This window comes from Notothenia coriiceps, unplaced genomic scaffold (assembly GCF_000735185.1).
Source record: "Notothenia coriiceps isolate Sejong01 unplaced genomic scaffold, NC01 NC01_scaffold00015781, whole genome shotgun sequence".
Classification (NCBI taxonomy): domain Eukaryota; kingdom Metazoa; phylum Chordata; class Actinopteri; order Perciformes; family Nototheniidae; genus Notothenia; species Notothenia coriiceps.
The window spans coordinates 87,523-101,156 of record NW_011348482.1 but is presented as its reverse complement, the minus strand read 5'-3'; the positions used below and the strand labels follow the sequence as shown (position 1 = coordinate 101,156).

The window sequence follows — 13,634 nt, the reverse complement described above, 5'->3', positions numbered from 1 at the left end:
GTTATTATATGTTATAGTTTGGATTCCTAAAGCTTTTAGTCTCTGATTCCATAATTCGATGGCAGTTTATAAACCCAACCCATATAAAGCTTATAGTTAGGGCTGATTAGATTCAGCCCCTAGTTTTGCTGATATAGGCTTAGTTTGTCGGGGGACATCTTACTTCTTCCTTCTCTCTGTCTATACCTGTGTACTCTCATGTTCCGATTAACCCAGCGTCCCCAAATTTCTTTCTTTTTGGTGTCTATATACGCCGGGATCCGGAGTCGTGGATGATCCTGCGGTCCTGTGTCATGGATCGCGAGTCCTGGATCTTGAGTCGTGGCTGTGGTCCTGGATCATAAGTCCTGGATGGATATACTAGTGGATTCATCTTCCTATTATACACACATGCATTTCCAAACATTTGGACTACCTATGTTGCAAATGTATTATCTTTTCAATTTACACACGGCATCTATTGCACGTCTGTCCGTCCTGGGAGAGGGATCCCTCCTCTGTTGCGCTCCCTGAGGTTTCTCCCATTTTTCCCTTTAAACTGTGGGTTTTCTCCGGAAGTTTTTCCTTGTACGATGTGAGGGTCTATGGACAGAGGGTGTGGTATTGTCATTCTGTACAAACTGTGAAGTCCACTGAGACAAATGTAACATTTGTGATATTGGGCTATATAAATAAACATTGATTGATTGAAGTTCTGAATTTCTGTCTTTCTCGGTTCGCCTTTTGCCTTGACTAGTTCTGCGGTGAGTGTTCTGTTTTGTCTTTGCTTATATCATAGCCTTGAAATAAAGGAGTTTTTTCAGTTTATATCTGCATTTGGGTCCTGCTTCCTTCACAATCCGTAACACTCATTGATCCATGTATTCGGTTTGTTTCAAACTATAATAGTTTCACCACCACAGAGATACAGAGCTCCGGAACAGTAGAAACTCAGTCATTTGTTGGCAAAGCAACAATTGTCTAAAACTCAGGTTCCCAACTTTTTCACCACTTTTTAGCCAGGTATTGTCAGCCAGTACCCCTGTTTGCAGGGTGCATGCAATGTGAATAGTTATACCAAAGAGTTTGTATGTGTGAAGAAGTAAGCCTTTTTAGTATTTTATAAAACATATTTGAGAAAAAGCCACTTCAGCTTTGCTGGACTGTTCAAAATACCTTGCAACCCCCAACTCTGTAGTATACTGACCAAACACATCAATGCGGGGAAGATTATTATGCTGCAGGAGTGGCTTTAGGACTTTCCTTGGATGTTTTAAAACATATTGGCTGTCCTTTTTTGCTGTGAGTCTATTGTGAATCCAATATAAGAGCTGTAAATCCAATCTCATTCTACAACTTCTGACTTCAGCAAAGTAACAAGACAGCTTTCAGAGCTTCATTTCAAGCCTGCAGTTGGTTTGATGTATTACTTTTAAAACTTCCCACCAGCCACACGCTGTCTCTTCCCATTTTGTTTATTTTCTTTCTCTTCATCTATCTCATTTTCTCTGACATTTCAGCTCATGTTGTCAATTGTTTAATGTCTGGCAGGGATGAGGCGGCAGCTTAGTTTTCAGAAAACAATGACAGTTGTAAAGGTACATATTTTTGTTGCTGCCAGAGCACTACGACTTCAAGCCTGTCCACTCTCACCTCTGCCTCAGTGATGTCAAGAAACAACATCTTGCCAATTCGAAAACACTGCAGACAAGTCCTGTTGCCTTAGAGAAACTCTTCAAATTTGGGGTGACCAATGGATTTTTTTACAGACACAGCTCAGGGGAAAAATCTACTTTTGAAGCTTTGCTATCCCAGAATCAACGGGATGGCAAAATTGTTATCTGTGGATGATAGAGCTCGCATGTCATGCCATCTGTCGTACTGAATTGTCTTGAAGCTACTGTAGTCTGTCATATAAAAAACAATACACAAGTGCTTCGATGCTGCTGCATTGCAGTTCAATTGTGTTGTTGCCAGCAGAGGGATATGCAGTGTTCACATTACACTGAAAGACTGACTCATTCATTGGGTTGCAGTGCTGCATGAGGGTAATGACACTCAAACAGGAAATGGACTGTTATTATTTACAGATATGGCTTTTGAAGGCCAGTAGAGGAATGTACATTGATCGGAAGTTGAAGAGGAAGATTTGAGCTTGTTGAGTAGAATTAGTCCTCAGTCTGAGAATTATGAGACACTTGTAGTAAAAATCACTGGATTTACATTTCCATGGCAATGTAATGAAAAAAAGAATGAAATTGTGAATTGCCAGAAATGATCCTTTTCTTGTACAGACAAGCTTTTGCTTTATTTCAGTGAAAGGAAACCAAATAGCCTAACATTTAACCGCTTTATTTTCCACAAAGAAACATCTTTAAAATAGATACAACAGCATTAACTTCAGTGAATCAGACTGAAACAATTAGAGTGGATGAGAACAAATGTGTTAAATGACCAACATAAAATTAGATATTTGACTTCTTAAATGCACTTGTGGTGGTAATGCACACCGTCTCAATATTTCAGTGTTACATAATCTAATTTCCAGCTACTAAGGTATGGTTTGAGCCACCATTCATCTAGTCACTAGAATCCCTTTTTTTTTTTAGAATCATTGTACATTTTTCTCTCAAAATTGCAACAGGAAGCAATTTCAGACAGTGCAGCTAGAGAATTAGTCCTCATGTTCGCTGAGCAGCACTGTCTTTGAAAACAAGACGCTTCAGAAAATATCTTTCAACATGGTCCTCCTCACACGCTCTTCACCTCCTTCGCCACAGTGCCATCCTCCATTTGGAGCGGCTTCAGGAAATGAATTCCTCCTTAATACCCGGGACTAGTAGGCATTTCCACTACCACAGCTTCCTCTTGTCCAGAGGTTTAGTCCAATTTGCCATGATTTCAAAACAACACAAATATGTAAACAGCTTAGGAAATATGAACACACAACAAAAAGAAAAACATCCAAAGCATTTTGTTCCACCGCGCAGTGTTTCCTGTATCCTCATTCCTCTGCAGTGCAAAGAAAAAAAACAATAAATAGACCTCCTGTGTCATATATTTCTGTGTTTATCTATATACATATATATATTTTTCATAGTGATGTGTCTCTACATGAGCACACAGCTCTTGGCCCGGTCCTTCCTCATGGTGGGGGCTTCGTCCATTTGTTCAGTCCGGCCCGGCAGAGGGGGCAGGGGGAGCTGTGACACCCGCTTCAGGCCTCTGCGGGAACTGCTGCGTTTGAGCTGCGGCTTGTGCGCCCGTTGCACCGATGCAACCGTTGTGATGTGGAACACGTCCCGAACGCTGTTCTCTGAAACCTTGGAGGTGCACTCAACGTAGGCCACCGCCCCCATCTGTCGAGCTATTGTGCTGCCCTGAAACACGGAGACAGGCAAAGCAACAAGCAATTAGAGATTTCAAAACCGTTAACACATAAAAGGGGAAATGGGAGACTGCATGCAACATTTCATCTGGAGTGACATTGACAATATCAGCTTTTAGCAATTTTTCCTTTCTTTCTTATACTAGATCTGCAATGTCTTTTCTGTGTTTTGCTTTTAGAGGCTGTGTAAGATAGGAGTTTACTCCACTTCAAGGTGCTGTGTGAGTGCTTCACAAGATAATGACATTTTACAACATACACCCTATCCATCTTTGTACCTTTGCATAAGCAGGCACTATATCTCAACAGTGGAAGACTGAATGTGCCAGGAAGAAGCAGCAGATCCAAGAGAAAGATGACGATCTAAGCTGTAGACAGAATGTCAATGATCCTGGAGACAAATGAAGCTCCTCTATCTGAGGCATGAATAATGTAGATGCTCTGACTCCTCAGTCTTTGATAAGAGAGAGGGAACAGAGCCCACTGGGCCGCTGTTGACATGCTCAATGCAGCTATTTAGAGAGGAGAGACTAAACTCAAGCAGAACCTAACCTGCACTCGAGCTCACCCCTGAGAAATGTTACAATATACCCAGTTAATTGAGACCGTAAATTGTTTGCTTGGGATCAAATCAAAGGCAAATTTAATGTTAGAGCCCCTTGGCCTCTCTCTTCGCTACAGTACAGCCTCGTCTCTTGTTGCTCGATCAAGACTTTAAACCCACATTCACGCAGGATCGAGACATCAAGACAAAGGTTGTAGTCTAAAGTAAAGGTTGTAACATATGGGACAGTACTGCATTTCCCATGACCCTAAAATCGCATGCTCTCCAACACAGAGAGCTTTCATTCCCAAGGGGATGTGGTTTGATTCTTATCGCGGCTGTGCACTGAGCCGCATTTAAGAAGCAATGAAGTCCTCATTAGGTGGAACGGCAGATTAAGATGCAGGAGGGGGACAAGGTACAGATTGTCGTGACAAGCGGGGAAACCTTGATCAGATCTTAGATTAGTGTGGAAATGTCTGGAGTTCACCCAGTGGTCACTTGCTGGCAGCTCCTCAGCTGTGTTGGAATTCAATTTAAGATCAACAACGGGATAAAAACGCATGCTATTGGATTAGAACACCAAAAGGTTATTGTGCTTAGCTTTTGCATCTGCAATGTGACACACATTTTCTGGCTATGTTAGAGGAAAAAACAGTAGTAGCCTCAAATGTAAATGGTGAGTGTAAGCAGAACAATAGCTAAATGTGTGTCGGGCCACAAATTGTCCCTAGCTATTTTACATTATCTCTGTGGTGAACCATTCCATCTTTTTCTTATGCGTCTTATTTACATGAACTGTCCGTTGTTTTCAGTTGTTTATTTTTTTGGAGGCTGCGTGTTTTAAGCTTCTGGCAAGCTCTCGGAGAGCGGTTGAAAATAAAAGACTCCTTTGTTCTGAGGGCTTTTGTGTGGTTGCACCCCTCCACTTTTGTGTATGTCCAACGCAGGAGAGCACAAAATGAACACGCTGAAAGCTGATTAAAATTCACTGATATACACAACAGTTTATCATCCCCTCCTGCTTCTCCCCATCCCCTTGGCTTAGAGGTCATGGTGGCATGCGATAAAAGGGCTCAGTCATTCATCAATGTCCGTTTTTCTATTCATCTTGCATTTTCAAAACCCCTAAATCTGCATGAATATTTCATTTCAGGGAAAAAACGTGTCCCTAGACATAAACTCCAATAACAGCCCAAGTCTCTTCCTCAGCCCTCGCCAAACTTACATCACTTGTCAGCAAATTTGGTCAAAACGCCAACCCCAGCAACATGTCCCAAGGGGGGTTTCACACAGCTTTTATTCTGCAGTGGTTGATTGTGTTAACTTGAGCCCCTTTCACAGTCCCTTCCTATGGGACCAGAGAGAATGCCACTGCTGATCTAAGATGGAAAAATTGTACATAGATGCTGGATTGCTTTCCAATATCTCCACCGTTGTTATTCTCCAAGTCTTTTTTTCCCAGGGCACAAAGCAAGTCCCTCTCTCATTACCCATTCCACTCCTTTCTTCTCACATATTCATCATCTGCTTGTTCTCACCTGCTCGTGGGTGACAGGGATGAGGCGCTGCTTGGAGAGCTCCCTCAGGGTGCTGACGTCTGTCCTCATGTCCAGCTTGCAGCCCACCAGCACCACTTTGGCGTTGGGACAAAACTCCTGCGTCTCTCCTTGCCACTGTTGAGACATGAACCGACAGAGAAACAGATATAAATCACTGAATGTGCCAAATATGAGAGGAGAGATGCCTGTACTGACTGGTGAGGCACTGACAGACAGTGATGACCTTTGGGCTCTCTGACACTGGATACCTGAGCTCCAGGGAGATTAAAGCATCTGTTCAGCTAAGGAGTCAAAGAGAAATAAAAATATGTATTTTAAATATATCAATATGAGCGTTCCTGTGATTTAAATGAGAGGAAGTTACATTCCTTATTTTGTTCGAAAAATAAATGGCAAAAATCATAATCAATCACCAAAAAACTAAAACAACATTTGTGATAATATATAATTGGAAGAGTCTGCGGTATTGTGAAAGGCATATTCACTATGTCTTATCATGGTATAGACGAAACAATTAATAATTGAATTGAAAATAAGTGTTGAGTTGCAGCTCTATTAGACATTAATTCATCCATGTACAAAAACAGTAGCTCTTTAACCAACAATTATTTTTAATATGATTAATCTGGTGTTAATTTAGCTCGAAAATAGTCTTAATAGTCAATACAATGTCATAAAGCAGTGAAATTCACATCATAATTTCCTGAAACACATCTTCACATTTTGTTTGACCACTCTAAGACCCATATCAAAGACCCACATTAGATTTACATTTACATGAAATAAAGGAAACAATAAATCCTTGCTACTGAAAAATTACAAAAAGAGCATGATTGGCATAATCTTTTGTCAAACAACCAATCAAACTAACCATTCAGTTAAACACCAAGTATTGTTAATAAAAGCCTGTCCTAAATGTTCCTATTTTTTTAATCCAAGAACTCTTTCATTGTCAATATAAAAAGCCATTTCACTACAGTAACTGAGAAACCAGGTGAAAATGTTATATATGTATTCATGCCACCTTGGTTCAGTTATCTGCTGTACCTGATGTGTGTCGTACTTTCCTTATTTAACCTCCGTAAACAGATCTAATTCAGGTTTTACACAGAAAGCTTGACAGGTCCTTTTCCTAAAATCTCTCTGAGATTAAATGTCACTTCTGAAACTCAGCTGAACCAACACAGCCCCTCAGGTTAATACACGGCGGCAGCCGACAGACAGCCTTGAAATATTCACCATGCCGTGTGCAGAATGTCAGGATGTCCATTCATCTACCACGTTGAATGCGGCCTTTGACCTTTTAAGCCCACCCCTATTTTGCCAATAACACCCAATCACAAGCTTTGATTGTTCAACCCTCTCTTCTCCCCCAGCTGTCATCCAGAAACTTTGGTGACCTGCTTGTTTCTAGAGGTCAAGAGTCTAATTTGGGATGGTGATTGTGCAACAGGTTTCCATGTGCCCCTCAGTTTCAGATATTACCAGGGCGACAGCCCGGGGTCAGGGGTCATGGCAACCCCCTGCCAAGGGATTCATGGGAAAACCAAAAGCTTGACGGCATCTCTGCCTCCCCCTGTTGACAGAGAGCACTGAGGCTTGGGAGATATTCCTGAGTTAAAAAAAGGTGTCTCGGGTTAGATATACAAAGTCTGCAGGGGCATTTTTGCGGCTCCCCTCAGACCACTAAACACGTCAACAGGCCAGCCGTGGGAACTGTCTCTGGCCCACAAGGAGCACAGTTCAAAGACAAACACACACATGGCTCCAAGACGATAGACCACTAAAAGGCACAGTCCTATTTTACATGACACACATTCACATAAACACAGCCATTAAGTAGGGTGTCTCTACATGTGCAATAGGTATTGCCAGCAGCTGTAAAAACACATCCATGGCAACAACCCCGCCTGGCCAGTATCACATCAATGTCAGCTGCAGCAGCACATCTGAACCTTAGGCTACCTAACACATGTTAAGTGCTGCCATCTGGAACTGTTCTGCATACAACTCAGATTTTAAATGTAGGATGAGAAGGGCAATTTTAGTCCTCTTCATCATGCTCTGCAACAGCTCCTCGTTGATATGGCTAATTTGCGTATCAGCTATTCCTCTCGAACCCACCCGGGTGCTAAGACTCTCTTCTCATTCTTTACTCTGACCTTCCATTCCTCAGAAGAACGAGGGTCAAGTATCCATGGACGTTTTGATGAGATAAAGGAAAGGCAGGCTCTAACCTCGGTGCTGATTTGCTCTATTGTTGAGCCATGAAAATGCAAGCTGCTGCTGCTGAGAGGAAACAAGATGCTGATCAGGAAAAACAGGATTCTTTCCGGTTAGTTCTCCTGTGTCACAGCAGATAATAAATGCTGATCCAAGGGGGTGGGAAAGAGAGATGAAAATACAAAATAAACACTAACCTTCTTTATGACACTGTCCAAAGTCTCTGGGCGGCTGATGTCGAAACAGATGAGAACCGCGTCTGAGTCAGGATACGCCAATGGCCTCACGTTGTCATAATAAGAGGAACCTGTGGACACACAATCACATAATGCATAAGGTCATGCATTTCTGTGTACTTGTTTTAAACCCCACACGGTATTTCATCCCAGCCATATGGCTTATTATATCAACTAGAAACACACTGCACATCCCTGGAAGGTGATCTAAAGGTCATGGATAAACTGTGACATAAACGTGGGCACGCTGCAGCTTGCATGCACTCCGTATATGCAAATGACTCTTTATCTTAACAGTTGTGTGTGCATGTTTTGAGTATTTGTGTCTCTTGGGCTTCCACACAGCTGTGTCCTCTCTTCCTGAGGAATGTCAAGAGGTTACTCAGAGAAGCACACACACTCCAAATTGAATTATATTGGGTTGAGGACCAGAGGACTTTTCCACACAATCCATAATCGTCTTGAAACAACAGTAAATGCCAGCACAAAGGCCAAACTAAAGCTTGAACGCTTTAATTCATCCTTCTTCCGGACTCTTTTGCAAATGCTACTTGTTTTAACATCTTCCATTTCTTCCTGACTATATGAAATTGCCATGCACTCACACGCCTCTCCCCACTCTCATTTTCATTTCTGTACCTTGATCAAATTTGAAGGAAGCGCGCTGCCTCTGTACTTTCACAACCCGCTCAGTTACACGGGTCCTGCTCTCTTACAGCTCTCATTAGGAGGCTTGTAAAAATACCTGGGCTCTCTCTCTGAAAATGTGGCTGCGGCTGTGGGCAACCTCCATCCTGGGAATTTGTACAGAACTGAACTCCTACATTTTGATAGAAGCAGCACCCTGGCTGTATACATTTTGCGTCCTGAAAACTCATACGTTTTGAGACAAATCACCCCATTTCACACTCATTACTGCTAGAAAAGTGCATAAAGCTGTGAACCACATACTCTAGAAAATGAATGTTGCAAACTTGGTATATAAAACAACTCATTAATTATTTAATCCCTTAAGGTCAGACAAAGTGTTTCTATGATAAATAAAGATAGTCTTTACTTGCTGTTAACGGGCTTCATACCAGACCTGACACAATACCCAGTCAGCGTGTTGAAGAGCTGTCTTTGTCAGCCGGGGTAAATGGAGTCTGCACAATGGCACTACAGCCTGTTTTAGCATCACTATGTTCTCTTTGTTGATGATAGAATGACAAGTGATGCACGTGGCCCGTAGCCCCACTTATTCAGCCGGCTATCCATAGTGCCCTGCTCCCTCCCCACTGAGAACAATGCAACAGCCTGCACATTAAAGATTGATGCGTTTTGTGCCTCCAAGTGAGAGGAACAGCTATGTTTACATTTTGTTTCTCACCAAAATTGACATTGCTACCAATGGGAGTTAAATGTCACTTCAATCTCTCAAGACTGAAAACAACAATGCTTTGAAATATGCATGATTTATGTCAACTCGCAGTCTCCTTATATTCTCCTGTTGTTGTGGCATACCGTTCTCATTTTGCATTACCGTGCAGTCAGCATCGCTAGAACCCAAGATCCCTTGTTATAAGCGAACTGGGGACCATATTCCTAAATGGTGCTCTATTCAAACGAATGAGTCATTCTTCAGTCTGCCTTTTTTGGTGATAAAGAGGAGGTGCATAAAAGGCCTCCTCTGGCTGAATCTGCACACATAAAGGGGCAGGAGAATATTATCCTCATACAGCTCTTTGCAACTTTGTGTCCTTTAGTCCTTAATGGCTAAAATTGTGGTGACACATTTTGTCTCAACATAATAATTTGCCTTGTTTGTAATGATTGGTTATTGGGAAAAGTGTTTCTGATCCCCTCGTGCCCTTCTGTCATCTATACAAATCATTGCTTTAATTGAAAAATTACACAAAATGGTGCCTTTTTAACACCGTAAAAGCCAAAAGAGGGTTGTTTATAGTCTTTGACAATCTTTAAAACTGTTGACAAGCTTGTTTTTCCAGTGATCATATCTTATTTGTGAGAAAGAAATGCCAAAGAAAACCGCTGTCAGATTTCAGGGATTTGAACCCCCCCCTGCCACCTTTTTTTACACAAGATTGCAACAGTTTTGTACTGCTGAAAGGGCAGGATTTGCACGAATGCACACGACACACACACAAAAAAGCCCAATCAAATGGATGCCAAGTCCAACAGTCAGCAAAGCACACATTGTACAGCAGCGAGCTCTGATTGGTAGTGGTCCCACATGAGGTGCTGTAGCTGCTGAAGTTGGTCTTTAGTACGTATCACAGTGCAGACCTGTACTCAGGTTACAGCTGAAGAAGAAAAGAGACCTAGCATGTGGGGGAGGAGAGTTGGCGGTAAAAGATTTAATGACTTTGATGCAGAGGTGAGGGCAAGGTGCAGAAGCATGAGATGATGAGAGAAGCACCCTGGGAATCCGGATGAAGGGGAAGAGATGTCAGATGAAGGAAAGTTGAGACAATGGAGCTTGTTTGGCTTAAGATGTAATTAGAAGCTGGAAGGAGGCCAATGGGATCAATTTGTCAATCTCATAGATCCGAATGATTGGCAGGTCACGGTCACGACAGGCCTTGTCACAGCGCAGCAATTCACAGCTCTTCTGTTCTGAGCAACGGGGATGCTACCTCAGCACTTTCGCAAAGTCGAAAGAAAGTCCTCCGAGGGAGAGAAAAGTGCTGTGTTTAAAACGAGCCGAGCTGGCACAAATAAAAGCCAATCACCATAACGATCAAGAACATGACAAGAAGGAGGGTTTTCTTCTGATTGTGAAATACCCCCTGCACCGCCTAAAGCCACTTGTCCCCCTTCCAGCCAACAGACACGACCAGAGATTTAAAATAAAAGATGTAGCTGTAGCGAGTGGAGGAGAGGGGGTGTGCAGTGGATGTTTGGGTGAGTCATGAAAGCACTGGACTCGGCAGGACGGATCAAATAAATAGGTATGAGAGCTCTGAGTTGGCTATTGGTGGAGCTAGCCTATGCCCATTCACTGTGAGGTGGAACAAAAGGTCAATTGAATTTCAGACGGAGCAGGGAGAGATGGATGGAGCAGACGGGTGAGGGAGGGGTGCACAACCTGGCAGGAACCCCGAAAAACCATCACGCCTGGCAAGGAGTGGGACCCTGTGCCAAGGACAGGCTTTAAACATCCCTCACAAAACCTCCTGGAGGATTAGCATTAGCTGGATTTAGCAGAGGCGATCTCTCACACTGGGAAGTGGATTTCTGTCTTTATTTCCACAGGGCTAATTAGCACTAAGCCACGCTGCAGTGCCACGCTGGGGGCTTAGCCGGGCATAGGTGACAGAGGTGGGAGGAAAGCGAGCCTCACCAGCCGTCAGTCGAGCGTCATCATAGGCTAGAAGTATCTCAAAGGATGTTGAGGCGGACACAAATGTAGTGGATGTACAGTAATAGGGCTAGAGGGTTTGTGGTATGACTTCATTTATACCGCCTGTCCCCTGACACATCGACTCCCCCGTAGGGACAATCTGTCTGGAGCATGACAGCTCACTATCTGCTCATTCAAACCCTCCTCTGTAAGAGCTTCCATTTTACCAGCAAAAACTATGAAATCAATGTAACAGAAAAACACAATCGCTGCAGTTTGACACAGAGGATTCTTCAGGAAACCTGTTTAATTTATTGTGCGTCAACATCCAACAATGCCTTCAAGGCTTCAGTGCGTTAATCCGTACCATCATTGCAGGATTGTTCTCTTTCTCTCTGTTTGTTGCATGCTCATTGCAGACACAGCTTAAAAGCAAACCATTTTGAGTGAGAGTAAAAGAATAGTCTTTGCCTCAAGGCTCTCTGATGTGTTCATGCACATTTGGCAGGGAGTCAACAGCAACTAACAGCCTCATTAGGCCACTAGACACTGGGAAAAACACCCGTGCACACAAACAAAGGCAGGGTGTAAGGAAACAAACGCTCTCTCAAATGCCGCCAAATAGATGAAAACTGTTTGTGTGATTGAGTTAGTTTCAACTTTAGAAACAAAACCCATTCAGCACAACATACCCCGCGTCTTTTATGTCTCCTGCAGCTGTTTTCCTCTTGAAATTCACCTTCAAAGCGAAGACAAAACATTTCAAGTTGGGTTGGTCGAGTATCGTAGCAACCTGGAAGGATGGAAATGGCTTCATTGTGAGGCCCTGAAAGGAAGTACGGAGGAAGAGAGCAGGAGAGCAAAGGGATTGCCGAGGCTAATGGCTCAGGTGCATTGATGACTGAGGTGACTGAAAGAAGTAGAATAAGAGGGTTGGCATTCAATCTTGAAGAGGTTGAGCATGCTTTTCATTGCAGAAGGTCCGGTCTGTGTTGTAAACTGTTGTTTCTTACTTGGGATAAATAGAGACTGCTGCCAAGACATCATTAGAAAGGAGGCAGAGTTAGTTTGACCCGGTGTACCACTTTCCTGTACAAGATGGCGTGAGTTATATCATGTGAATGTAAGCCTTCACAAAGACTTCTTTTAGAATCCAGAATCCAAAATAGTCTACTGCAAATGATGCTGCTTGAAGACCTTATTCCAAAGGCAGAAATTGTGAACTCATGCTCCGGATGAAAAAACGAGCTGAAAGATTGGCATAAAACTAGTGCTTCATCTATGAAAAGGGACACAAATGTTACACTCAAACTTTCAGCTGGTTACATTAGCTGAGGGTTTTCAAATGCAAATTCTACCGTTTCAGAGTTTTCAACTGTGTTCTCAAACTCTTCAAGGCAACCACTGGTCTATTCAATTGCGCATTATATGAAAAATCAATTACAAGACCCATGCAACTTTGAGTTGTGTAATCGATCACAGTGAAGATAAATTGTGCATCAATGTTATGCTGTCACTGGTGATGCAGCTTAAGTGAAGATTGACTTGCAACAACTTATTACAACAGTTTGACAAATATTAACACAGGCTTTAATGGTCACCGTAATGTATTACAGAACTCAAGCGTGATTGAAGAATCTACTAATTCATTTTCATAAATGTAAGGAATTTAATAAACAATGTCTGCCAGGAAGAATAGAAAGCAGAAAAATAAAGGTTTGACACCACCAAATATGAAAACATTTGGAGTTGTTTCCCTCTCTGACATGTGCTTTGTTAACACATAACATCTTTTTGTCTTTCAATCAACAACAACTGATTATATACCCTAATATCTTTAGGATCCATGATTTTTTTTAAATGTACAGTTCACGCACACCTTGAACATTTGCCTGAAATATTGAACCTTTGCGTTAATATTGCAGTTTTTCAATTAAACAATCACAGGAAATGTTTGCCAGTTTCTGTGCAACATGCAGGAGCCACAGAGACACTCCATTGTATAAGAAGCTTGGGGCAGTTAATCACAGTGAATGTGTGCGGAAAATCAACTCCAACAAACCATTAAAAAGGCAGTGATGAAGCAACCTCAGCTGGCCTGCACTCTAGTGCACTGGGCTAATATCTTTGGTTGATCATGGTTTGACCTATGGGCCATACAAGTGTACATACCACACACACACCCAAGGGTACAATGAGGTCATTTTAACCCTGGACAATTCTCGTGCTACTTTCAAAGTTTCAGTTTCACGTGAGCACAACACACACGCACACATTTCACCTTGTTTCTCCTTCTTCACCCCAAAGGAGGTGTGTGTGTGTGTGTGTGTGTGTGTGTGTGTGTGTGTGTGTGTGTGTG

General features: G+C 42.5%; 1 protein-coding gene across 1 annotated transcript in view; it reads right to left on the bottom strand.

Moving 5' to 3' along the window:
* Window positions 1-2,265: 2,265 nt before the first annotated feature.
* Window positions 2,266-13,634, bottom strand: part of rnd2 (Rho family GTPase 2) — a 24,151-nt gene continuing 12,782 nt past the window's right edge. The window contains exons 3-5 of the mRNA XM_010775428.1: window positions 7,894-8,003; window positions 5,453-5,587; window positions 2,266-3,359 (exon numbers count right to left, since the gene is read on the bottom strand). Coding sequence (XP_010773730.1) covers window positions 3,090-3,359; window positions 5,453-5,587; window positions 7,894-8,003 — 515 coding nt within the window. The 3' untranslated portion in view covers window positions 2,266-3,089. The remainder of the gene's footprint in view (window positions 3,360-5,452; window positions 5,588-7,893; window positions 8,004-13,634) is intronic.